Here is a 27,641-nt window from a genome sequence, read left to right on the forward strand (position 1 = left end):
TTCCACATTGGGAACCTTTGCACATAATAGGACTGTTCCTTCCCTGCAGTCATGTTCTCCCTCACAGACTGTGCCTGTGATCAGGGACAAAGAGTTCAAATGTGGCCCTGGACTTCCTGTTTGCCAATCTGATAGGGTCACCTGCTCTCCCAGGAATCACCCCACAGCCAGCCACCCTCTCCTACCTCAGGCTGACTCCCCACGCTTCCTTCATGCTGTGACACATGACCTGGCCCAGGCCCCAAGGCTTACCTATTCCGCCCTGTCCCTAGGCCCTTCCTCCCCATGCTCTCCTCCCAAAGGCCCGCCACACACCTGTCCATCGGGGGTCGGCTCTTTCTCAGCCCAGGTTCTGGGTGTTGAAACAACATCAGAAAAGCACGAGGAGATTGTTCCCTGTAACCTGATTTTATAAAAATAGACTTTATAAAAAGAAGATGAGGACAGGAGTGGCGTTTGCTCACCTAGTAGTTACTCTAATTATAGATGGTTGGGTGTGACGGGCACTCTTACTGGGTGACATGAGGGTTGCGTCAGACAGGATGTCTCCTTCCCAACTTCCCCTGGTAATGCCCCCATGGGCAGCTTTAAATGACAACCCGATGGTTCTGCAAATGGGGCGCCTCCCCATGAGCTGAATTGGGGGGGCCTGGGCAATTCTGTATTCCCAAGGATGTTCCAGTCCCAGAGCCCAGCTTGATTCCCCCGAGATTTGCTGACTTGCTGTTTCTCTAGGGATAATGGGCATTTTGTCTGGGGGGGAAAAACAGCCACTGAGACATTCTCATTTGGAAAAAGGAGAAAAACCCTTATTCTCATTACAGTACAGTGTTGTGTTCACGTCCCCCCCACCCCCCCGCAAAAAAAAAAATTACCTTCTGCTTCTGCTATTTAGCAGTGAGATTTCTGTCCCACCAATGTGCAAGGGTTAGGATGATGTAAATCCAACATTCAAATTAGGAGCTTCCACTCCCATGGGACCTAGAATTAGGCCTAGGATTTAAAAACAAAAAGCGGAGCCTGACGTTAAATGAATTCAGCACCTCTGAATTGAGTTGTTGCCTTTCCTTGGCTATTTATGTGAGTGGACATCTGGGAATTTTTTTTTTTTTTTTTTTTTTTTGAGATAGGAGTTCCTTTTTATTGACGTGGTGGTGGGCTCTGCCGAGCAGCCCCTTTACGTTTAAGAGCATTTTCCTTCTTCTGTTCTTCTTCCTGCACCGTCTGCTGCTGCTTGAGCTGCTATGCCTCTAATCCAGCATCCATTTCCTGTGACAGCAGTACAACTTCTCTTGCGAATTTTTCTCTTTGGGCTAGTCTTCGAAGCTGGCCTTTCATCGGAGGAGCAGGGCGGCCATCCAAGTAAGACCAGCCTGGAAGCTCTGTCAGGGGCCCATAGCCTGTAGCCCGAGAGATTGGCAGCCATGCCCTGCTGGAATCTCCACTCACTCCCTCCCTCGCCACCGCCCTGCCGTGCAGCCTCCGGGCACCTGTGCGGAGCAGGATACCTAAAGCAGCCATGCTTCGGGCAAGGGACCGAAAGTCAACATCTGGGAATTTTTAAAAATATATATATATTATTTTTTTTTACAGAGAGGAAGGGAGAGGGAGAGAGAGTGTCAGACACATTGGTGAGAGAAACATCCATCAGCTGCCTCCTACACACACTTCCCTCCCTCACCCCCCTACTGGGGACACGCCAGCAACTAAGTTACATGCCCTTGACCCAAACAGAACCTGGGACCTTTGAGTCTGCAGGCCGATGCTCCATTCACTGAGCTAAACTGGCCAGGGCCATCTGGGAATTTTTGTTTGAGGGTGGAGCTCCTCAAAGAGGCTGCTTATGCCTTTAACAGATGTCACACCCTGGCCCTCCACAAACCACATCCAGTCGGCTGGTGTATTTAGTTTGGTCCACCTGGTGGTTTTCTGTAAAATAAGAATCAGTTGTCAACATTTTAAACAATAGTCTTATAGAAAATAAACAGGCTTATATAAATATAGATTAATATAAATATAGATTTATATAAACACACACTTATGTAAAAATATAGATTTCTGAATTGTCTTGGGGAAAAAGTAAAACCAGATGAGGCCCTAGTTGGTTTGGCTCAGTGGATAGAGCATCTGCTTGCAGACTGAAGGGTCCTAGGTTCAATTTCAGTCAAAGGCACATGACAGCTGTAGGCCCAATCACCAGTTGAGGGCGTGCAGGAGGCAGCCAATCAATGATTCTCTTTCATCATTGATATTTCTCTCTCTCTCTCTAAAATAAAATAAAATAAAATAAAAAATAAATAAATAAATCAATAGAAATATTAAAAACAAAGCCTGGCCAGTTTGGCCCAGCGGATAGAGCGTTGGCCTGCAGACTGAAGGGTCCTGGGTTCGGTTCTGGCCAAGGGCATATGCCTGGGTTGTGGGCTCGATCCCAAGTAGGGGTGTGCAGGAGGCAGCCAATCAATGATTCTCTCTAATCATTGATGTTTCTATCTCTCCCTCTTCCTTCCTCTCTGAAATCAATCAATAAATATATTAAAAAACAATTAAAAAATAAAAAATAAAAACCAAACCAAACCAAACCAGATGAGGCAGTCCTGAGTCCTGAGATGTTACTTTCACTTGGGTAGCTGGTGGATGGTGAGCCCAGCAGGAAACGTACAAGGGGGATCAGTAACAGGAAGGGTGGGACCAAGATGACCCGTTTTCTTCCATAACTACCTCTCCAGGCCCGAACCTCAATCCCAAGGAACATGCAGTTCTGAAGCGAAATGCCTCTTCCTAAATACCTCCCCAAACAGCTGAAAGCAGCACATCCGGGCTGCCCCTTTCCTAACCACAGAATCAGCTTTAGCCCGCCCCTCCTCTTGCCTGCCACGCCCCTTCCCCATCTGTCACCAGGCCCCGTGGTGTGTCACATGGCCCTTAACGTCTAGCTAGTATGAAATGAGATGTGCTGTAAGTGAAGAAGACACACTGGGTTTTAAATACTTATGCAACCATTATCATCATCATCACCATCACATCATCATCTAAAATAGCTGATTAATCATTTTACGTTGATTACCTATAAAGATGGTATTTTTGACATCTTGGGTTATATTAAAATGTACTTGCCCATTTCTTTTTGCCCTTTTTAAATGAGGCTTCTACAAAATTTAAAATTCCATGTGAGGTTCACATCAGTGGCTCACATTGTCCTTCTGTTGGACAGCACTACCTCAAAATATCTCTTGGTGTAGAGGTGCTTATTATTGTTACAGGGCAATCATAATGCAGTATATAAATGTGTCAAATCAACATGTTATACACCTTAAGTTTATACAATGTTACATGTCAACTATATTTCAATTAAAAAAATATCTCGAGTTTGTCCTAACCTATTTGACCTTGCCGCCATCCAATAGCATAGTAATATCTCACAGACATTCACTCCTAGAATATCACATTAGTTTAGGCTTCCCCTACCCCTTCTAATCTGTTTTGCACACCCTGGCTGAGTTTATCTGACTACAACACTGCTTTTATCATGAAACAGTCCTGCTCAAACACTAATACCAGCTCCCAATTCTACTCCACGAAGTCCAAATTCTTCATAATAACCACTTCCACTTTTAAAACCTGCTCGGCACCTCGTGCAGTTCTCCCAGCAACCTAGCACCTAGCATGCCAGACACTTGGTTTTCTAAATAGAATAGAAAGGACTGAAGCTTTTGCCTGAGCTGGGAGGGCGAGGGAACACACCTTTGATCTGAGTGGTCATAAAGATGATGCAGTCAAAGCATCCAAACAGCAGCTCCTTCCACTTAGGATGCTTATGCAAACACCACAGAACCAACCAAAGAGCAATCACACACAATGTGAGTCTATGAGACAAACTATTTTTACATCAATCGAGAGAAGAAACTGCTATATTTGCATTTCAGAGAACCCAAACAGGAAATCCAACCAGAAAAGCTTAAGTGAAATAGTCCTCTTCTCTACATCCATTTTATGTCCAAGTGTCAAAACAGATAAGTTTGAACTATACCAATTTGAAATGCTGTGACATAACAATAATTGAAATACGATTTCATCTCAAAATTTGAAAAGCATGAATTAAAATTCCTCAGGAATTAAATAAATCTAAAGCTTGCAGAGCTGACAGAGGTAATGATTCATAAACCGTGCTGGTAATTCTACACGGCAGCATGTTTTGATCTGGGGAAATTAGACCCTTTGTCATCTCGAATTACATGAGTTTTGCATTGTGTATTCACGACTTCATACCTTTCATAAAACACATCATCCTATACATATTTTGGGTTGTTTTTTCTCTAGCTACAAAAATCAAATAGGTTTTGTCCAATACTGTCTAGTGGAGCCATTTGGTGCTTGGATCTTGAAATCAGACAGACCCACCTTCTCCATGGCAATCATATTATAACATATAAATGTGTCCAACCAGCATAGAATACACCTTCCATTTAAAAACGCCCTGTACCATTTATTGTATTACTTTGGACAGGTTGGTTAGCAGTCCCGGGCTTCAGCTGCTGCTTCTTTAAAAATGGGCATCATTGTACTTTCCTCACAGCGTTTCATAAGAATTCAACGAGGTAATACCCATCAATACAGAGCTTGGCATGTAGTAATTCTCCGCGGCGGCCGTGCAATGGCAAGATAACGTATCTGCCTGGCCTTGGCATCCTCATTTGAGTAACTTCTTTTTCAAAGCAGCTTGGAGACTCGACAGAAGGGTGGGGCCTCGGCGTCTCACGCCCTCTACTAATAACCTCTGTAAATTTAATAGACCCAGCGTTACACATGACGGGGGGGTACTGGGTGGGGTAGGAGCCCGAGCGTCCGCCGGTCCCCTCCGCGGCCGCCGAGACGCAGATGCCGGCCTGGAGCCAGCAGGCCGGGCCGCAGCTGCACTGGTTCTCTCTTTTTTCCCGGCCGGTCAGCCGCTCCGGCGATGAAAACACCACCACGTGGCCTGCCGCCGCCGCATCGGGCGCCGTCGCCCAATGGCGAGCCACGTCACGGAGCTGGGGGCGGGTCTCCAGCGAGGCAGGTCCGCCCACCGCCGTCTCCCATTGGCCAAAGGCGCGCGGCAGCATGGGCTCGTGGCCAATAGCGGCCCGGAGTTAGGACCCCGCCCTCCTAGTCGCCCCGCTCGGGGGCACCGGCGGGAGGGGCGGGGCGAAGAGGAAGAACGGGGCGGGGCCGGGGCGGAGAGGGGCTGGCGACCCGGCCCGCGGAGCCGGCGCCAGCGGGCTGCTGAGGTGGCCGTCGCCGGCTCGGAGTTGCAGCTTCCCCGGGCCGAGCGACCCCCGATGGAGGCCGAGGCCGCGGACGGCCCCGCGGGCGGGGCCGAAGCAGCGCTCAGCTGCTTCTCTTTCAACCAGGACTGCACGTAAGCCGCGGAGCCCGCCGGCCGGGAAGCGGGGGGCGGAAAGTCGCGGCCAGGGAGGGGTGTCGTCCTGTCTGCAACTTGTGGCCATAGAGGCGCGGGCCTGCGCCCCGAGAGGCCGGCGGCGGGACGGCCGGCGCTGGCCCCGACCGGTTGGGGTCTAGGTAGCCACCTCCTCTCCCCACCTCCTCCCCCAGCAGGGGGTTTGGGGGGCGGCCCCCCCAAAACCCTTGCTCGGGTGGAGAGCCCGGAGGGGCTGGCCGAGGGTGAAAGGGGAGAGGCAGCCAGGGGAGGAGAGCCGGAGAAAGCGAAGGAATGGGGGTGTGGGGTGGTGACCAAAGTGGGGGGTCCGGGGAAGGAGTGGGCAGAGAGACCAAAACAAAGGAGGTGGGAGGGGAGGGGCCGGCTGCAAGCTGACCCGAGGCGTGGTGGCTGGGCCCAGGAAGACCCGAGTCCAGGAAAAACTTTCCCATTTGTCCCGGAGCATCTCAACGTGGCATTTGGGCAGGGCCTCGGACCGAGAGGCAGCCTATCCCTGCGGCCAGGCCGGCCCCCGGCCCAGCCCCCGGCGGCGGGGCATCGGGCCTGCCCGCTCGGGATGGGATGTCAGAATCCTTTCCCTCCGCTCGCCTGAGGCTCAGCGAGGCCGAGCCGCCCTGCCCACGAGCCCGTTCTCCGTGCTCCACCCTGTTGCTTTTTTTGTGGAGTGGATTTTTTCATGTTTCCCCTGGATGTTCATGCTTGGGCTTGGGCCAGAGAGCTGGGATTTACCCAACTGTATTCCAGGCACCCGGAGGATTGGGTCCCTTGAAAGCAGGCGTCTTTTTTTTTTTTCCTTCCCTGCTTTTTCGTGGAGTTGTTCGATGCCAGCCCCGGGGACCATATGGAATAACCTCTTTGGAATGTAACCCCCAGCGCATCAGGCCCGGACGGCCTCTCCCGGCTCCCCACTTCCTGCTGTACCAGTTTCTGTTGTGTTCTTGTTTGGAGTCAGTCAGCTTCAGGCTTGTGCTTTTGGCCTGCGCCGGGGCTGTGCTAATATTGAACCTTCCGTGGTGTAATTAAGGCCATCATGTACCATAAGCAGTTCTGGCTCCCAGTCCCTTTGTCTTTCTGTTTAAAAACATCCCATGCCAAACAGTGTGTCTTTGTTCAAAACACTGTATGTGTGATCCCCAGTCATCTGATTGCTGGGCAGCCTGGTCAAGATGTGCGTAACTTTGACGCTTTCTTTTAACCCACAATAAGAAATAGATGTTACAACATCACCCCATTTCCATATACAAATAATACCACCAAAAAAAAAAAAAAAAAAAAAAAGTGCACCACAGAGTGGTGTTTACCTTTATGATGGGCGATCCCCGCTGGCATTTTCTGTTTCCTTTTTAAAAGCCATGTGTGACTCCCTGAATTATGTTTAGGATTCACTCATGGTTTGAGACGCACAATGTACAAAAAAGGATAGTCTAGATAAAAATTCTGATGTTTTGTAAGAAACATTTTGCAATAGGGGATGGCTGTTGAAATGCATAGGTGTTTTCCTTCCTAAGTGAACACAGTTTAAGGAGAGGAGTTATGTTGCTTATTAGCAAATGTTCTAATTTCTGCTTTATAGCATTGTTTATTAGATTATTTTTTATTTTATATTTTTGTTTTTAAAAATTGATTTCAGAGAAAGAGGAAAGGAGAGGGAGAGAAAGAAACATCGATCTTGGCTGCCTCTTCCTGGGGATGGAGCCTGACACCCTGGCGTGTGCCCTGACCTGGAATGAAACTTGGTGACCTCTTGACCTCTGGGTGCCTGGGGCAACACTCAATCAACTGAGCCACACAGGCTAGATCTTATTAATGTTAATATTTATTATTTTTTAAATTTTCACCCGAGGATATTTTTCCACTGGTTTTTTAGAGAGAGAGGGAAAAACAGGAGAAATATCGATGGGAGAGAAACACATGGATTGGCTGCCTCCTGCATGAGCCCTGACCAGGGCCCGGACCAGGGAGAAGCCTGCACCTGAGCTTCATGCCCTTGACTAGAATGGAACCTGGGACCCTTCGGTCTGCAGGCCGACGCTCTATCCACTGAGCCAAACCGGCTAAGGCAAGTCATGTTGATCTTTATTCTAGTTAAGTCCAGGCTTTCATAGCAGTTGGATACGAATGTTATTTTCACATCTGCAGGGTGCTTGGAAAGTTAATTTCCTTCGTCCCTACTGTCAGTTCTGTTTTTTTGGATGGAGGCTCTGCTGGGCAGCTCTGTCTCGCTATAAATAAGTTTTTGTCACAGTTGTCTTGAGCCACAGAGGGCATGACACTGGATTTTAAAATGAGTCGAGCCCCTTACCGGGCACATTAGGATGACCAGTGTGTCTTTCCTCTAAGTGTAGTCTGAGTTTGAGATCTAATGTGTCTGGGGAAGGTGGGTGACCATAGCTCTCCTTCACTCACTCTTCCTGCGTGGCCCTGTGCCGGACACTTGGGGTGCATGTTTCCATTTGATTGGAGAGACCCGTGTGTCCCAAACCCTGTGCCCATGAGAGGGGATGAGAATTTTTTTTTTCCTGTAAAAGGGCTTTATGGATAAAATAAGGTTTACATTTGGATTCTTTGATTCAGAGATATTTGTAGCCATTGATTAATCGTTTACAACCTAAATAGTGACCACTCTCCCAGTTTCTCATATATAAAATTCTTCTGTGCAGGACGCAGGGCATATGTTTAAAAATTATTTTACATTGCCAGATCTTTTGGTTAACATTATAAGACTCTAGTTACATTTTTTTGTTGTTGTTATTTGAAAACTTTAGAAACCTCTGTTTACAACGAAATGTGTCTGTCTGTATGTGAAAAGGTTTATGTGAAAACATTTAAAACACTAAACACTACAGAGTGCGTTTGGAAGGTTTAAGATGCTGCTGGCTTGCCTTCTAGCTGACATCACCGAGGCTGTGTTTACAGATGCCAGACCTACTCACCCTCGGAAGCAAAGGGCCGGCACCATGTTGGCCACAGGGCAGGTTGGAGGGCTCAGGAACAGAAGCCCTTGCCTTGCTGATTACAAGTTGACTCTAGTCACAGATCCATGTGTCCCAGGGAAGAACAAATGTTTGGGTAGGAAAAAAAAATATTCCAGAGAAAATCACGTGACCGTCTCTTTTTTAGGCGAGTGAAACCAGAGCCGTGGCCACCTGCCTTGTCGCAGTAAGCTAGCTGCTTATTTTAGTATAGGCTGCTCTGTGGAGAGTGAATCTCACCTTTTCATTTGTTTCGTGTTTGTTTTTTTAAAATAATGTATTTTAATTGATTTTTAGAGAGAGAGGAAAGGAGAGGTAGAGAGAGGGAGAGAGAGAAACATCAAGGATGAGAGAGAATCATTGATCGGCTGCCTCCTGCATGCCCCCCACTGGGGTTCGAGCCCACAATCTGGGCATGTGCCCTGCCCAGGAATCCAACCCGGGACCTTTTGGTTCCTGGGTCGACGTTCAACCACTGAGCCACACCAGCCGGGCTCATGTGCTTGTTTTAAATGAGGAAGTTGGACTAACTTTGAGGTCCACTGAGGCCCATGTTAAGGTAAGATGCCTTTCAGCTCAAATACTCCATTTCCGCAGGATGGAAAGTGCTCAGGGTCAGACTGCTGATTCTGCGCATCTGTGTGTCCGATTCGGTTCATCACTCAAGTCTTAGGGGCAAAGCAGGGGAGAGCTGGGTGGGGATTCCCCGCGGCTGAACAAAACAAGCTTCGTGTTCAGTTGCCTTCATCCCGAGGCCAAGCAAACCTGGCTTCACACTCTGTCTTTAGCTATGGGTTGGGAAGTGAAAAATTTAAAAACAAGATTTTTTTTTTAAGCTGACCTTGTCCCAGATAAGCGTTAGTTTTTGTTTTGTTAGTTTGTAGAGCATATTGGGGGAACAGAGGTGGACAGTGATCAGTATTTTTTTTTTTTTTTAATTTCCCAAGTGAGTTTAATGTCCATCCAGGGATTAGAGCCACTGGTATAAAGTGTCTGGGAAAGTTTCATGGAAAGTGGTCAAAGGAAGCATCTATTAAATTTTGCCTACTAATGACCTACTATGCCTACGAGGAACATGTATTTCCTTTTTAAGCAAAAAGAAGAAAAGTCGTCAAGGGATTAAAAAATGACATACCTCTTGGTATAGTACCTCTCCCACGACCAGAAGACCCCTGATTGTGTTGGTGGCACCATGGTGAAAAGTCTTGAACAGCCCGTTTTCCCTATTTCTGCTCAGCTGGGAAAGCATGGTCTCTGGCGAGGTCGACATTTCCTTTGATGGTTGAGCCCATGAAGTTTCATGTCTCTTAGCCATTTCACATTTCTGTGAAGAACTGGGACTAGTAATCATGCCTGCCCACCTCACAAGGTGTACCTCACCAAGTTAGAAAGTTACCACATAGCACCTGGCCAGTGTGGCTCAGTGGCTGAGTGTTGGCCTAGGAACCAGGAGATCACAGTTCGATTCCCGGTCAGGACACATGCCTGGGTTTTGGATTTGATCCCCAGTGTGGCGCATGCAGGAGGCAGCCCATCGATGATTCTCTCTTGTCATTGATGTTTCTCTCTCTCTCTCCCTCTTCCTTCCTCTCCCTGAAATAAATAAAAACATGTCTATTTGTTTTAAGAAGAGAAGAAAATGTCATTAAAACATTAAAAAAAAAAAAATAAAACAAAAAACGTAGCCAATATTGAAGCGCCTGAAGATGTTGGTTGGTCTGCCTCCATGAGGTGAGAGGGAGAAGGGGTGTCAGTCTTCATGGCTGTGGCTGGGATCCAGTACCTGCTGTCATTCCCAGCCTCTCCTTATCGCCCGCAGATCCCTAGCGATTGGAACCAAAGCCGGTTATAAGCTGTTTTCGTTGAGTTCTGTGGAGCAACTGGACCAGGTCCACGGCAGCAGTAAGTGTGTGCGTGTGAGGTCTCAGGACGCCAAATCCTCCCTCTGGACTTTAATCCGTGCTGCTCCGGAGCTGTCTGCCTTCCTCCCCCTTACCCATCAGACTCGAGTCCGTATTTCTCAGGTTAAACATAAATCAGTGTCTTCGCTTGCTTTAAAACCAAAACCATAGCGAAGCACTTGGTGGGGTGTAGCAGTAGCTTAGGTAACATTTCATATTAAGAAATCCCTAGCTTGGAACCCTACTGTTGACAATTTTTCATATATATATATATATATATATATATATATATATATATATATATACACACGCACCGCCATCAGTTTTTACAGTTGTCATAGCAAAAGGTCGGTTAGGATTCCCCCCTATTAATTGGCACTGTGGAATATTGGGAATGTTTTCAGCCATGGAAGTATGTCCTTTGCTAATAAAGCAATACAACCCCATGGACATAGTCCAAATTGAAGATACTGGCGTACTGCTAATAAATATTTTTTTAAAAATTCAGCTTAGAAATGTGACTCTTCCCAGGGAACGTAATAGTTTATGCCACCATAATAGTGAAGAATATAATCTTTGGATTTCCTGGGAAGACATTGGTTTGGTAACTAATATATTGGGCTCCTGATTTATTTGTGAGATGTTATTTTTATTATGTCATTTTCATGGACGGCTTGCTCTGTATCTGTCCTGGGTTGCTTCCTAAGGGACTTACCCAAGATCAAGAAAGGCATGCATAGGAAAAGAGTATTCTTCGGCCCTAGCCGGTTTGGCTCAGTGAATAGAGCGTCAGCCTGCGGACTAGGGGTCCCAGGTTCGATTCCGGCCAAAGGCACATGCCCGAGTTGTGGGCTTGATCCCCAATAGGGGCGTGCAGGAGGCAGCCGATCAGTGATTCTCTCTCATCACTGATGTTTCTATCTCTCTATCCCTCTCCCTTCCTCTCTGAAATCAACAAAGAAATATATATATATATATATATATATATATATATATTTTTTTTAAAGAATATTCTTCGGAGGCCCACTAATGTACCTTCTTCCCGAGTACAGAGTTGCTTCCCTGGTCATAACACTGATGTCCAGATGGTTTTCAACTGGAAAGGGATTCCAGAAATTGACGGAGCATAGCAGCATGGGGAGGGGGTACAGGTCTTTCTGTGTCGATGCCCCCCATGGTGGTCCCCCTCGTAGCAACAGGAACAAGAATTCTGAAGGCAAAGCAGAATTCAAAGCAGTCACTTCTTTGAAACCTCAAAGAATGAGAAAAGGGTAGCTGAGATGGCCCAAACCCCTCATTATGTTTCACAGAGCAAACAGTGGCGGGCACCCCAGGGCCCTGGAGGGGAGCTCTGGAAATTCTGACTTGGTGTTTGGTCGCTAGCATCTTCTTTAGATATGTGAAAGGGCTGTTTCACTGGGAAGTGGCTAAAGCTTCCCCAGGGGGTGGGGGGCATTGCAAATGCATTCTAATGGGGGGTGCCCAGTCAGCAGGACCTAAGGGACGCGGGCTGGCTGGCCGAGGCCGGAACCCGGGTCACCTCGGCAGCTTTCCCTCCCAGATGAAATCCCGGACGTGTACATCGTGGAGCGCCTCTTCTCCAGCAGCCTGGTGGTGGTGGTCAGCCACACAAAGCCGCGGCAAATGAACGTCTATCACTTTAAGAAAGGCACGGAGATCTGCAATTACAGCTACTCCAGCAACATCTTGTCCATAAGGCTGAACCGACAGGTAAGGGGGCAAGATCCCTCCGGATTGCAAGGCTGCTGCTGGTTGGGACCGAGCAGAAAGATGGCTATCTTTCAAGAGGAATGCCTCTAAAACAAGCATCACATTCTACTGGGCATTTTCATCCTCAGGCCTCGATTTATGGGGCTCCTGTAAAGAGAGTTTTTAACTCCACGCACTTGTCTCAGTGGCGGGTCCTCCCTGGTCCTTCTGCCTCTTGTTCTTTCTCAAACGTCGGCCACCGGCGAGGGGAGCCCTCCCCTGGGTGCAGGCTGGGCGGGCCTCTGGCTCTGAAACCCTGAGCTGTTGCAGGGACACCTTCACCACAGAGGGCCGCCTCTCTGGTTCGGGTCCCCGATGGTGGCACTCGCTGCAGACCGGCGGTCACGTCTCTCGGAAGGAAGCTCCTGAGGACAGCGTGTGGTCCTCCTGGGGAGGCTCTGAAGCCGGTCAGTAAAACTGCCCAGCGGGCCAGGTCCTCCGGCTTCCACGCCTCTTCCGCCCAGCTAGCCCTTGAAGATTTTTCTTGTAGTGTTTTCTTTGTTGAAGGAAGGCTTATTCTTATCTCAACTATGCAGCACCTTCTCTTGAAAAATACCCGTTCTTGTTAAATAAGTGGTTGAGGTATTAGCCGAGTTTCCATTGAATTATTAGATTCTACATCCCAAGAGCAGGGCAGGGCCCTGTCTGGTTTTGCTCACTGCTGTAAGGCCTGGTGGGAAAGATAGTGAATGCCTGGTGGAAAACTCTTCCACAGATGCCTGTTTCCTGACCGCCTGGTCCATAAACAAACAGAGACAGTCTCTGCACGACTGCACAGCTCTGTCCGTGAGGCAGGAGGGTGGAGTCCAGGACAATGGTCTCTCCTGTCTGCACCTCGAAGAAGTGCTGATTAACTTTTTTAAACAAAGGAGACAATTTATGGTAAGGAAGAGATTATTCCTTTGAGTTGATCAAATATTTTCATTTGAGTCTCCACTTAAGCCTGCATAAAAGCAGAGAACAGCATGAGAAATAGGATATGGGGGATATTTATTTATTTATTTATTTTAAAATATATTTTATTGATTTTTCACAGAGAGGAAGAGAGAGGGATAGAGAGTTAGAAACATCGATGAGAGAGAATCATCGATCAGCTGCCTCTTGCACACCCCCAACTGGGGATGCGCCCGCAACCAAGGTACATGCCCTTGACCGGAATTGAACCTGGGACCTTTCAGTCCCCAGGCCAACGCTCTATCCATTGAGCCAAACCGGTCCCGGCATATTTATTTATTTATTTTTTACGCAAAGAGGAGCCGGAGTAAAGAAGAAAATAAACCTGGGTTCTTAGCAAGAGAGGAAAAGGCAGTTAGAGCGTTTTCAGCTTGAAGGCTTTTAATTTCCAGCACGATGCCTGGCTCAGGTGCTCCCTCTGAAGTCTGTTGGGAGCACGTTCAATGTTGTTGTCGAACTGTCTTGTTTTGTCCTCTGCGTGTAGGAGCAATCAGTGTGGGAACTTTAACTATCCTCTTTCCGTAGCCGACTGTCTCTCTCAGGTTGTTTAGGCCAGTGGTCGGCAAACTCATTAGGCAACAGAGCCAAATATCAACAGTACAACGATTGAAATTCCTTTGGAGAGCCAAATTTTTTAAACTTACTCGCCCAGGCCGTGGTATTTTATGGAGGAGCCACACTCAAGGGGCCAAAGAGCCGCATGTGGCTCTCGAGCCACAGTTTGCTGACCATGGGTTTAGACAAATGTCCTGGATAGATCAGAATTCTCCCATAGTATCTATGTCATGTCTTTGTATAACTTCTCTCTTACTTGCTCTCTGATATTTTCATTATCGAATGGGACAAGGGAGGGTTATTCCAGTGTCCAACCCAGTCTGTTGACCTTTAGATGTCACCCCACTCAGCATAACACTCATTACCTCTAGGGCTCTCCTCCCCCACCTCCCAGAGGACAGGAATGCACCTGGAATTACCTGGCTGATCGAGGCCAAGCTAATGTGAACCCAGGGCCCACATTTCTGCTCCTGAGAAGGTGCTTTGGAAGCGTTTGGGGTTTGCTGTTCTTAAAACATTCAGGTTTGGGCCTTATCAACTTCTGGTTTAGGCAACTCCTGCAGCCTTCAGATAGATAGAAAGGAAGAATATCTAGTGATCGTAATCTTTTAGATGTGATTCCCCCCGGCACTTAATTGAGGAGATGCATTCAACAGAATTGTAAGGTTCCAGCTGAGAGGTTTGCGACACAGGAGCAAGACACGAGAGTCCAGGAGATCAAAAGGGGGAGGTTTTAATCTTGCGCTTCTGGGCAAAATTCTCTGGTCTGAGGGTGGGCCAGGGAAGTTCACGCCAAAATGGGGGCTTAGGTACTTCTTTTATACTGCTGTTTAGTGGGGGGAGGGCCAGAGAGGTGTAGAATTTCTGCCAGGGGTCTAGGAAGGCGCCAGTAATCTCTGTCACCATCTGCCTTGCAGATGCTTGCATCTGCTCTGGACTTCCCCCCTGCCTCTACCTAACAGGAATAAAGGCGGTTACCCAGATGCACTTCAATATGCGAGCATTTACGGTCTTTGCCACCTGTTCTCAACCTCCGCCTGGATGCCAAGGGCCCTAGAACAGATGCAGCATCTGCATCCAGGCTCGGACACCCAGTCTACGTTCGTGGTGCTCGGGAGCAGATGCTATAAATATTTTTAATTGCTAAAAGGGTTATTAATTATAAAACCTCGAGAAGTGGACGAGAGTCGGAGTGACAGGGAACGGCCTGGAAACTGTTGAAGGAAGCCAGCTCCAGGCTCCTGCCCATCCCAGAAGCGTGCTGTCACGTGAACTGAGGACAAAGCGCCTCCCCTTGGCCTCTGCGAGTTCTCGGTCTGTTCCCCTCCCGCTTAATTCTTGTCTGCTGCCCACACAAGGGTGACCTGAACGTGGGCCAAGTGGGCCACAGAGCAGATGGTGCTGAGAGCGCCAATGGGAAGAGACGCAGACGGGACAGACTAGCAGTAGGGGCCATTTCTGCAGGAGGCGTGTGTTGAGGACCCAGTGAGCTGGGGATTGGGTGTGGGGCTGGAGGGGACTACGAGAGAATCTCACAAACCTAAGGACATACACACGCATAGAGTGAGGTAGTCCACACCACAGTGAGTGCCGGCAAAAGGCACGGGGATCAGGGCAATCGGAGAATATGTGCTCCACGGAGGAACACTCCTTTGTCAGACTCAGCACCCACCCTCAGACCTGTGACCCCAGAGCCTGCGTTAAGATGAAGATGTTGACATTTTATTTTTCTGCCTTTCTGCTTGGTTCAAGTGTTCATCTCCACTTTTCTGGGCTTTGAGGAGTCTTACTGGGCAAACAGCAAGGCAGGCTTTTCCCAGGAGGGGAGCCTCCTGCTTTTGTGTAGTGTGTTAGGTACTTCCCTTTCCATGTTTTGTCCCCTGGGATAAAGGGTCTGCTCCGTCAACGGTGGTTCTCAGACACAGGTGTACGTCAGATCCTCGGGGCACTGGCTGCACCACCTCCCGAACCAGAATCTCCGGGGAGAGCCCAGGCCTTGCCCCTTGGGTGCTCAGATCCTCACCCAAGGGCCACAAGTCAGGCGAGAGCAGAGGTAGGAGGTAGCTCAGAGTGAAGCCAGAGCTACCAGATGTGGAATTCTTCCCAGTTCCTCGCCATCACCTGCATCTGCTCACCTGTGCTGAGCTGTGCATCCAGTTCCTCACACAGCAGCACGTTAATCCTGTGGCCTGTTTCCACTGGGTAGAGAGCATGGCTATGGGGAAGAGGCTCCAAACCTGACAGGTCTCATTGGAAGAGGAAGAGAAGGGTCTTACGGCTCTGGGGAGGGGGGATCCCCAAGGAGTGGAGCTGAGCATGGGAGGGGGAATGGGGTGTTCCCATGCCGAGGCTGGAGGGCGTGCACAAAGGTAGGTCTGCAGGAGAGTTTAAATAAGTTAAAATCTGACCATTCATTGGAGAGGGGGGAAGATTGGGGAGCAAAGAAACCTACGTCTGCACAAGAGGGAAGAGAGCCTGTCTCCATATATGACAGACCCACAACCAACATGATACTCAATGGGCAAAAATGACAAGTGTCCCCCTTAAGACCGGGAACAAGACAGGGATGTCCGCTTTCACCACTCTTACTCCACACAGCACTGGAAGCCCTAGCCACAGCAATCAGACAAGAAAAAGAAATAAAAGGCATCCAAATTGGAAAGGAAGAAGTAAAACTGTCATTATTTGCAGATGGAGGGTAATCTGCAAATAATTTAGATCCTACCAAATTTAGATCCTACCAAAAAAATAGTGGAATGAATAAATGACTTCAGGCAAGTAGCAGGGTACAAAAGAAATATTCAGAAATCAGTTGCATTTTTATATACCAATAATGAACTATCAGAAAGGGGAACTAAGAAAACAATTCCATTTATAATTGCATCAAAAAAATAAAACGGGGATAAATTTAACCAAGGATGTAAAGACCTGTACTCAGGAAAGTATAAGACACTGAAGAAAAACAGTATGGAGTTTCCTCAAAAATTAAATGTGGAACTGCTGTTCGATCCAGTGACCCCACTTCTAGGAATATATCCTAAGAGACTCAAAACACCCATCAGAAAGAATATATGTATTCCTATGTTCATAGCAGCACAATTTACAACAGCTAAGATCTGGAAATAGCCGAAGTGCCCATCAGTAGATGAGTGAATAAAAATGCTGTGGTACATTTACACCATGGAATACTCTGCAGCAGTAAAAAAGAAGGATCTCTTATCCTTTGAGACAGGATGGAGGGACCTGGAGAGTATTTTGCTAAGTGAAATAAGCCAGTCAGAGAAACACAAGTATCACATGATCTCACTCATACGTAGAATTTAATGAACAAAATAAGCTGATGAATAAAATAGGTCCAGAGACATAGAAGCACAGAACAGACTATGGACTCTCAGAGGAAAGGCAGAGGTGGGTGGGAAGAGATCAATCAAAGAACTTGTATGCGTATATGCATAACCCTTGGTCTCAGACAATAGATGGGGGAAGGCCTAGGGCAGAGGGCGGGTGGGGGGGGGGTGGATTATAAGGGATCAGGGGGTAGAGGGTGGAAGGGGACACTGGAGAAAAAAAGTTAAAGAAGATATAAATAAGTGGAAGCATATACTGTGTTCATAGATAGAAAGAATATCATTAAAATGTCAATACTACCCAAAGCAATCTATAGATTCAAGATACCAATGGCATATTTCACAGGACTAGATAAATATCCCCCGAATTTATATAGAACCACACAAGATCCAGAACAGCCATAGCAATCTTGAGAAAGAAGAACAAAGCTTGAGGAATCACTCTACCTGATATCAAACTATACACTTCAAGGCCAATGATAATCAACACTTCATGGTACTGGCACAAAAACAGACATGGATCAATGGAACAGAGTAGAAAGCCCAGAAATAAATCCAGGCCTTTAAGGACAATTAATATTTGACAACGGAGACAAAAACATACAATGGAGTAAAGATAGTCTATTCAATAAATGGTGCTGGGAAAATTGGACAGTTAAGTGCATGACCTTCTTACATAAGAATAAACCCAAAATAGATTAAAGACTCAAATGTTAGACTCAAAACCCTAAAACTCCTAGGAGAAAACAGGCAGTGAAATCGCAGACATTTGTCATAGGAATCTTTTTTTCTGATATATTGCCTTGACAAAGGAAACTAAAGGAAAAATAAACAAATGGGACTACACCAGGCTAAAAAGTTTGGTGTATACATGTGTGTGCATGTGCACATGTGCATACATAGACATCATCTCCAAATCCATCAGCCAGAGTTTTCCTCTGTCAGACTTGGTTGACATGTCTGTGTGGTTACAGAGGCTGCTGGTGTGCCTGGAGGAGTCCATTTACATCCACAACATCAAAGACATGAAGCTGTTGAAGACCATCCTGGATGTTCCCGCAAACCCAACAGGTGAGCTCCCGAACGAGGGGATGCCCCTCCTCTCACGTCCAGGTGCCCCTTTCACAGGCCATCTTTCCACCTACCTTGAGGACCTGAAGCAGTTGTTTTGCTTTATAAGTTTTCATGGTGTTTACCCCGAGGCTGTGTTTTAATGGGGGCAGGTTCAAGTAAGTCAGGCTGTGCGCCCTACAAGAGGCTGTGGCCCTCACGGCCGCCTCCTCCCCCCTCCCTCCAGAAACTCCTTTCATCTGGGCCCGTTCTCGGCAAATGTGTCAGGGCGTTTAAGGTCGACGCGTGGGAGATTCCATGCATCTGGTACCGAGAGGTGTTCACCCCTAATTATTTTCTGTGGTTTCTCAGCACAGAGTAGGCGTAATAATTAAGAGCAGGTTTTGACTTGGTGTGTCTACGTGACTAGGAGAGAGACAAACTGAACTGCAAAGAATACGTTCTGTTATGTTACAGAGAAATCTCCACGTTGCACTTCCCAAACTTCTCAGGATGGGACACTGCCGAGTCAGTTTCCCAGTTTAAGTTTGTGAAGTGCAGTGTTCCAGCCTTCTGAAAGGCCAGGGTCAGGTTGAACAACCACAGTGTGTCTTTTTAAAAAAATATATTTTTATTGATTTCAGAGAGGAAAGGAAAGGGAGAAAGAGAGATAGAAACATCAATGATGAGAGAGAATCATTGATGGGCTGCCTCCTGCATGCCCCACACTGGGGATCAAGCCTTCGATCCTGGCATGTGTCCTGAGTGGGAATCAAACCCTCTTGGTTCATAGGTTGATGCTCAACCACTGAGCCATGCTGGCCAGGCCACAGTGTGTCTTATTACACCTGTGAGAGGATGTCCAGGAGTTTTACGAATCCTGAAATTTATACTTATCCTCTCAACAACCACTCTAATAAAATGGAGATGATAATGATCCACACCTCCCCCCACCCTCCTGCCAGAATTACTCGGAGAGTTAACTGAGGGCAGGGAATGAGAACCATGGCACATCTGCCCCACATCACACGCAGCCCGCTAGGCTCACTCACTAGCCCAGCGCCAGCCCCAGCATCGCATGACATGACCGCTCCCCACTCCAGAGCCATCGGCTGCCTCTGAACCCTCAGAACCACAACTGTAAAATCCTGAGGTCAGTGGCCTCCTTCATCCGCTCATTCTCTGACAGATTCTCTGAACAGCACCAAAGATGGAAACGCTGGCTCTGACCCGTATAAACCCTTCATGTCCACAAGACAGACAGAACCGCATGTCTCATGGCTCGAACACACATGCTGCCCACGTGAACCATGAATCAGTGGCACGAACCGCGTCCTCCCACTGCTCTGCACTCAGCATCTGTGTGGCAGTACATTTCCTCCCTCTTCCTCTGTGTTTGTGTCATGCCGTTCCTGTTGTGTCAGAGATTGCAGGCTGCTTCCTCTAAAGAGATAGGCCCTACGAGGCTCGAAGCTAATTTCCTGCCAGCACAGCAGTGCGCCAAGCTGTGGAGGGCAGACATCTCTGGACAGGTCTGCCAGCCACGCACTCAGCTGTGCTGCCAATCTCACAACCGTGTATGGGGTACCGAGGGGCAGTCTACACCCTCCCTCCCCCCAATACTGTGTCTAACTGAGTCCCCTCTCTGGAAGTGGTGCTGCAGGCCGGAAGCTGGCTCTCGTTTGCAGAAACAGCACATTTGCAAGCACAGATTCCTTTCTCTGTCTGGAAACGGGAAGGCATGCTCTGGGCCACGCATCAGCCCAGAGGGAGCTGCATGTCATCAATCACCATTAACTTGCTTGAAGTTGGACGTGTCATGCTAGGCATCCCAGGACGCCAGTGGCTTAGAATCACAGGACGTCCCTGTCATCCAGCGGACGATGCCATTGGCTCTTGAAGTGAGAGCAGGCCCTTCTCTTCCAGCTGTGGAAGGATTACAGCCACACCGCTGTGGTGAAATTATAGCTGACAGTGATTTGTGAAATCGTGTGTCAAGTGTCAAACATCAGAACCTCGTTCCTATGGAAGGAAATGTGCTCACACGTTGAGAACAGTGAAAACCCTCTGGGTTTTAGGATGGTGGCTGATTACCTCTTCCTTCGTATCTTCTGGCTCTGCAAATGGTTGATCACTTTTCCGTTATAAAATACTACCAGAGGAAAGGCTCATTTCCTTCCTTAAACGGCTTTGTGCGGCACCTGTGACAGGAACTGAAGACTTCGTGCTCTCCTTGGGGGCTTCCAAGGTGGTTGGACCCCAGGCAATCGAAGGAACTCACGTGAAACGTTTGTGGGGGCCTTGGTTGTGTCTGCGAGGGTCGGCGTGCAGGACCCCGTGACTACAGGCAGGTGGGTCGGCACAGGTATAAGCCCAGAGCCCAGCTGTCAAACATGTGGGCTTGTGCCAGCGTGCCCCTGCCCTGGCCGCTCCCCTCTGCCCCTTTCTTGTTAGAATCTGGGGCCATGTCATTCTCCTCCAGGCAACACAGGAGGTGCCATGTTAGCTGAAGACATTGAAGCCTGTCTTCCTTCCTGAGATATTCGATTTGAACATGAAACTCTGAAGGGCACCTGTGGGAATGGCTCATTCAAAAAGACAAGAAGTAACCAGGGTGGCTGAGGATGTGGAGAAAAGGGAGCCCCGGGCCCTGTTGGTGAGAATGTCAGCGGTACAGGCACTATGAAAAGGAGTAGGGAGCTTCCTCAAACAGCTGAGCTGCCAAGTGACCCAGCTGTCCCACTGCTGGGAACACAGCCTGAGCAAATGAAATCACCCCCATGTTCATCGCAGCACTGATCCCAGCAGTCAAGATCTGGAAACAACCTACGTGTCCAGCACCGGATGAGCTGGTAAAGAGAATGTGCTGTGTACGTGCAACGGAACCTGTTCAGCCATGAGAAGGATGAACTCTTAGCATTGCGACAACATGGATGGGCCGTGAGGGTATTATGCAGAGCAAAAGATGTCAGGCGGACAAAGACAAATATCGCAAAAACCGTACGATCTCTTTTTATATGTGAATTTTAAAAAATGACTTTGTAGATACAAGAACAGATTAGTGGTTGCCAGAGGAGGGAAGTGAGGGGTGGGGGGCAAAATGGTTGAAGGGGGTCAACAGGTACACACTTCCCGTTATGAAATCTGTCCTGGGAATACGCAGCATGGTGACCACAGGGAAGAATGCCGTGTTGCACATTTGAAAGTTGCTAAGAGATAAGATCTTAAAAGTTTAGCAAGAAAAAAAAAATTGTAACTGTATGTTGACAGATATTAACTAGACTAGTGACTATTTTGCAATATATACAAATACTGAATCATTATTTTGGCAGACCTGGATCTTGAACTCATGTCCCCTGTCTGTGTGTGTCTGCCAGATAGATATCCTTAAAACACTGCCTGTTTTTTCCCTAACAGCTTATTGTGATATAATTGGCATGCCATATGACTCACCCATTTACAGTACATAATTCAATAGCTTTCAGTATATTCAAAGAGTTGTATGACCAGCAGGGCAATCAACTTTAGAACATTTTATCTCCCCCCCCCCCCCCAGCAAAAAAACCACACAAACAAACCAAAAAAAAAAAAAAAAAAAGAAAGAAACCCATACCTCTTAGCCATCAGCCCCCATACCTCCAGGCCTAGGCAACCCTAATGTACATTCTGTCTCTAGATTTAGCTCTTCTGGACATGTCATAGTAGTGGAATGATACAATATGTGGTCTTTTGTGTCAGGCTTCTTTCACTTAGCATAGTATTTTCAGTGTTCATCCATATTGTAATATCTATAATAATAAAAGCATTATATGCTAATTATATTGGACGTCCTTCTGGACAAAGCCGGGGGCTGGGAGGGAAGCCCGGGTCCTGGGTGCCAGAGGGAAGTCAGTGCAAGCAGTCAGAGGAAGGAAGGCCTACTCTTACACAAATTTCATGCATCAGGCCTTTATGTTAGTATTTCATATCTCTTTATTAATTAACTAGAGGCCCAGGGCACAGATTCGTGCCTCGGTGGGGTCCCTCAGCCTGGCCTGCACCCTCTCACAATCTGGTACCCCTTGAAGATGTTGGATAGCCAGTTTCGGTCTGATCCCCGCAGGCCCAATCCAGAAAGGAGGGAGCTCAATCCTATGTGTTGAGCATCTGTCCCCTGGTGGTCAGTGTGCATCACAGTTACTGGTTGACTGGTCATTGGGTCGACAGGTCACTTAAGCTTTTATATATATAGAATAGATAATGTTCCATTGTAAAAATATACCACATTCCATCCACTCATCAGTTGTTAGACATTTGGGCTGTTTCTACCTTTTGACTGTTACGAAGAATGTTACCATGAACATTTATATCCAAGATTCTGTGTGGCTCTGTGTTTTCATTTCTCTTGGGGACAAGTCCAGGAGTGGGGTTTTTGGTCAGACGGCAACTCGGTGTTTAGTCTTGTGAGGAACAGCCAGGCTGTCTCCCCAGCTCTGGCCCACGTGGCCTTCCCAGCAGCAGTGTGAGGGTTCCAATTATGTCTTTTTGATAATAGCCGTCCTGGTGGGTGTGAAGTGGTATCTCGGTGTGGTTCTGATTAACTCTGCTTTTTTTAAACACATGTACCCAGAAACCTTCAGAACATGCCAGACACATTCATCAGATCTGAACTCAAGTCCTTCTAGGGTTGCCACGTCCGATCTTCTTCCTTTCTGCTAACCACCCCTCTGAGAACCCCCATGCAGACCAACCTGGTGTCCTGGTCTTCCCTCCCCCATTTCCTTCTGCTGGGCAGGCTGATCTTGAAATTGCATTTTGGTTTGCAAAGAACCCCGATGAGATGGGGAATTGGTTCCCAGAGCAGAACTGGGAAGGTCCGAGTGGTCCCTTGTCAGGCCTGGGCCAAGAGTGACCTTGTACCCGCTAGGGGGCTGCAGGGAGCCAGAGCAGACAGGTCCTGTCTGCCACGCCGTTCCTCCCCTCACCAGGAGGTGGCGGTGTAGGCGAGCCATTTTCAGGGGCCCTTTTGCAGGTGAGTTCTCTCTCTGTGGACACGGGCTTTTTTTCATCTGCTGTTTCTTCTCTGCCAGGTCTGTGTGCCCTCTCTATCAACCATTCCAATTCTTACGTGGCTTATCCTGGAAGCCTGACCACAGGCGAGATTGTGCTTTATGACGGACACTCCCTGGTAAGTTGGCAGTGACCGGGCTGACCCCGCCCACCTGCATGGCTCTGCGGTCAGTGGCAGGTGATGAACGGGCTCTGTCGCAGTGGGGTGAGGTGCAGAGGCAGAAGCAACGCTGGGGGAGTTTGTTCCGGCCACGGCGGCGCTTGGGTGTGGAGAAAGTAGTGATATTTGCCCTTGAGCCATCCGTCAACATAGCCAGGAGGCAGCGTGCCAGGCCAGGGCAGACAGCTGCAGCCCCAGGGGAACCAGCTGCCAGCTGGTGGCCTGCTGTGGGCATGGCCCTAGCGCTTGCCGACTTCCTGCCCTCTGCTTGCCACGCTTCACAGAGCGGGCAGCGCTGCAGGGGGAGCCCCCTAAGGACGCACGTGGGGAGGGCCCGCGACTGCGCCATCACTGCACACCGGGCACCGTTGGGCGTCCGTCTTCCCGAGGGCGGGACAAGGGATGGAAACGCGTGGCCCTCGATGCAGAGTCTGGATGCACCTGAGCACGTGCACAGCTTCCACGTGAAAGGGCTGCTGGAAAGGGAGAAGGGTGACTGGCAACTGAGGGAGGGTGTCTCGGAGGGAAAGAGGACGCGGAGGGAGGGGAGATCCATCGTCCGTCCCCCTTTCCCGGCATCGATACCCCTTGTTCCTTTTCACCAACAGAAAACAGTCTGCACGATCGCGGCCCACGAGGGGACGCTGGCCGCCATCGCCTTCAACGCCGCGGGCTCCAAGCTGGCGAGCGCTTCTGAGAAAGTGAGTGCGCCGGCCTCTCCGCGGGCTCTCCTCCCTCGGGGCTCGCTGGGTGGCGATCGATGGCGCGCCCTGGTGACACCAGGACCGACGGGCCGGCTCAGAACCCGTCTCAGAAGAAGCCCAGCAGGCATGGGGTGGCACGCTGATGCCTCTGTTAACTCACTAGCCCAGAGGCCTGTGCTAGGCAGGAAGCAAGATACGTTGCATAAAAACTCAGTATCTTTACTGAGAAGCGGGTGTGTCCATCATGGATACAGACAGAGGCTGCCTCTCCTCAATGTGGCATAAACAGAAAGCTTTGCGAGTTAGCAGGAGGTTGAGCGCTTCCGACTGGAATAATCGGGGAGTGTGAGCAAGCTGAATGTTCAAATGCCACGGAGAACAGGTCTCCCGTGAGCGGCAGAGACTGACCGTTCCAGGAAGCCAGAGCCATTTGAGCGAACACACACCGAGCCTTGGGCTGGGCTGGGAGGGAAAAGGGAGACAGACGCACCCCGAGAATTGCTTATATGGCACATATGCAAACAGACAGGCCCCCCGCCCAGCACTCTGTGCTTCCTCCCCAGGGACAGATGTTCAGCTCCAGTAAAAACACATCTTCTAATGAGGCGTGTGTGTGAGGAGCCATGGATGGCATGAAACGCCCACCTGCTTTCTTTTCCAGGGCACGGTCATCCGGGTGTTCTCCGTCCCCGAAGGGCAGAAGCTCTACGAGTTCCGGAGAGGAATGAAAAGGTGTGTGTGTGCACTGTGAGACCCACGTAAAATGCCCAGTGGGCGGCCGGCAGCCATCTATGGAGGGGCGGCTTTGTGCCCGCCTCTCTGTGCCCCAGAGGGGGCAGAACTGTGCTCTCCCAGGCAGCTGACCCAGAGCCCCACTCACTGCTGAGGACACCTGAGCGCGAAGGGGCCGTTCTAACACGGGCTCAGCCAGGGGAGTCCTTGGTGGGTGTCGCTGTGTGGCCAGCAGAGGAGAAACGAGATCCAAAAGCAATTTCTGGTCCCCTTCTGCGGACAGAGGAAGGGGTGATGGTCTGGGACCCCGCTGGCCGTAGGGTTTGCAGCCAGTGGTGCAGAGGGCAGCTGGAAAACCTCCGTGGTGACCGGAAGGAGCAACCGGTTCCTTCCTGCCTGAGACCGTGACCCTGTAGGAACCTTTCCAACATCGATTACAGGCGAACGCCCAGACTCAGGGGACACGTGGTGGTTCTCTTATGAAGCTGACTTTCTGGCTCACGGGTCCACCTGCTGCTCTGTATTTAGGTACGTGACCATCAGCTCCCTGGCCTTCAGCATGGACTCGCAGTTCCTCTGCGCCTCCAGCAACACCGAGACGGTGCACATCTTCAAGCTGGAGCACCTCGCCAACAGGTAGGCTCGGCGCCAGGCGTCACACACTCATTAGGCGGGAGGATGGGGCCCCGAGTACCCTGTGCTGGCGGCCACGGACAGCACATGCGGTTCCCTCTCTCTCTGGAAGCCACAGCCTTGGCCTCCCTCGTCAGAGCGGCGAGGGTGTGTGAGCAAAGGCTCGGTGGTGTAACACATGGAGGCCACGTCTAGGGACCCTCCAGCGGGGGCAGCCACTTAATCTTTCTGGACACGGTACAGATTCGTCTGCACACCTTAGGCTTGTTGTAAGGATTAACTGAGCGCCTAGACCTCAGGGGTGAGGAACGTCCTGCCGGTGGGTCTTGTAAGGCCCCGCACCCGAAATCACTCGGTCTGGCCCCGCCCAGGCCTCAGGGGTGAACTAATGGGATGTTTGACCAAGTACAGCAGGCTGATATTTTGCGTTGCTCAGTCTAACTCTAGTAATGCAGTCATTGCCGTTACCCGCCCCAGAGTGCCAGGCGAGCGCTGCCAGTGCCCTTGTGTGTGACTGGCAGGCGTGGGTGGGGTTGGCAATAGAGAGCATGTGTTAGATTGCAGTCGGGCCCTATTATCGCCATAACGAAGTACCACAAACGTAAAACAGCCAGCGGGCGTACCTCACGGTTCTGTAGGTCAGTCGGCGGGACGGCTGGGGGCTCCGTCGGCTGGGGGCTCCGTTGGGGTCTCGGGAGGCAGACATCCCTGTGGTGGCCAGCCGAGTTCACATCTGGAGCTGAAAGTCCTCCAGACTCACCGGTGTTGCTTCCTCCTCGGGCTTTGGCTTCCCCCGGCTCCCCCTCTGCCCTCCTTCCCTGCCAGCAGGCCGCTGAGAAAGCTCTGTGCGTTAAGGGCGCACGTGATTCGATTGAGCCCAGCTGGGTAACCTCCCTCGCTGCAGCCGGCTGGGCCTCTCACCGTCACTGCTCTCAGCACCGTCAGGTCCCGGGGCCAAGGTCGGGGGGGGGGGGGGGGGGGGGTTGGCCTGGGGCGGAGTCTTGGGGCCACTGCTAGGCGTTCTGCCTGCCGTCGCGTGAGCGTGAATACACAGGGCGAAGTGCTACGGGCACGCCCCTGTCTCCTCCTGCGACGTTCACACCCGAAAGCACCACAGCTGTGAGGCGTTCCCCGCCCAGCGCCGTGCGTGGCAGCGTGACCTTGCCCAGCCCACCTCCCAAGGTCAAGATCCCACTCAGTAGCAGTGTAGGTGGCTCGCACCTTCCTCGGGGGGGCGATGGACAGTCGCATCTCCTGACACTTAAGTGAAGGGAAATTGAAACACGAAGGCTTGGTCAGCAGCTCAGTCCCACTCAGAAAGCAGGTGGTGGAGTCGGCGGTAATGGCGGTACAGGCCGTAGCCACTCCAGGAACAGAGGAGGGAGAGGAGATAGAGTCCCTCCTCCTCTCGGTTCCCACTTCCTGCATTTGCACCTCGGGGATAACCACGGTCACCTCGCTGGGGACAGCTACGCAGGGGACGTAGGCATGGGGCCCAGCACAGCGCCCGCACACAGCCCTGCTGTTTTGTTAGAGGGCGTCTCCGGGGCTGGTGTGACCGAGGAGGCTCTGGGAAGGTGGCCTCTGGGAATGAAGGTGCCTGAGGAGGGAGCGCCATGTCCCCAGGAGCGTGTCCGTTGAGAAGACAGAGGATGGACTGGCCCGAGAGACTAGAGGGGACCGACCGCACAGAAAAGTCACAGATTGCACCAAGAGATGCACTTCCATTTGTAGAGCCCCTCACACCGTCCTCCCTGGGTCCCACCGCATCCCTGCCAGGCAGCGGGGGGTGCTTCAGGTGCCCCTCTCAGTAACTGCTGGTGTTTTCTTATCGTTTTCCTGGGCTGTGTCTCCTCCGTGAAGGCAGGACCGGACACTAGAGCTCTTGGTAAATCTAAGGTGACCAGACGTCCTGCTTTGGGCAGGACAGTTGCAATTTTAAAAATTTGTCCCGCGTCCCACGGTGTTTTAGAAAAGTCCAAAAGATTTAAAAGAATCTTTCCAAAAATTGGGACTTGTTTAAAACGCCGAGGGAGCCGAAACTGGTTTGGCTCAGTGGATAGAGCGTCGGCTTGGGGACTGAAAGGTCCCGGGTTTGATTCCAGTCAAGGGCATGTACATTGGTTGCGGGCATATCCCCAGTAGGGGGTGTGCAAGAGGCAGCTGATCGATGACTCTCTCTCATCGATGTTTCTACCTATCTCTCTCCCTTCCTCTCTGTATAAAATCAATAAAATATATTTAAAAAAACAAACAAACAAACAAACAAAAAAACAATGCCGAGGGACTCGGGACAAATTGTTAAAAATCGGAACTGTCCCGCCAAAAGCTGGACGTCTGGTCACCTTAGGTAAATCCCAGCCCTGAGCACAGGGCT

The 27,641-nt window shown here is 49.8% G+C and overlaps 1 protein-coding gene and 1 pseudogene across 2 annotated transcripts in view; one reads left to right on the forward strand and one right to left on the reverse strand.

Moving 5' to 3' along the window:
* Positions 1-1,140: 1,140 nt before the first annotated feature.
* LOC311611513 (large ribosomal subunit protein mL52-like) lies at positions 1,141-1,538 on the reverse strand (annotated as a pseudogene). The gene has a single exon. The product of its transcript is annotated as a large ribosomal subunit protein mL52-like (transcript).
* Positions 1,539-5,203: 3,665 nt separating this feature from the next.
* WIPI1 (WD repeat domain, phosphoinositide interacting 1) overlaps positions 5,204-27,641 on the forward strand; it is a 28,553-nt gene continuing 6,115 nt past the window's right edge. Inside the window, exons 1-8 of the mRNA XM_084864095.1 lie at positions 5,204-5,398; positions 10,229-10,311; positions 11,872-12,041; positions 17,911-18,007; positions 23,056-23,153; positions 23,804-23,896; positions 24,561-24,631; positions 25,160-25,267. Of these exons, the coding sequence (XP_084720221.1) occupies positions 5,319-5,398; positions 10,229-10,311; positions 11,872-12,041; positions 17,911-18,007; positions 23,056-23,153; positions 23,804-23,896; positions 24,561-24,631; positions 25,160-25,267 (800 nt within the window). The 5' untranslated portion in view covers positions 5,204-5,318. The remainder of the gene's footprint in view (positions 5,399-10,228; positions 10,312-11,871; positions 12,042-17,910; positions 18,008-23,055; positions 23,154-23,803; positions 23,897-24,560; positions 24,632-25,159; positions 25,268-27,641) is intronic.

The sequence above is a fragment of the Pipistrellus hanaki genome (assembly GCF_964339955.1).
Source record: "Pipistrellus hanaki genome assembly, chromosome: 16".
Classification (NCBI taxonomy): domain Eukaryota; kingdom Metazoa; phylum Chordata; class Mammalia; order Chiroptera; family Vespertilionidae; genus Pipistrellus; species Pipistrellus hanaki.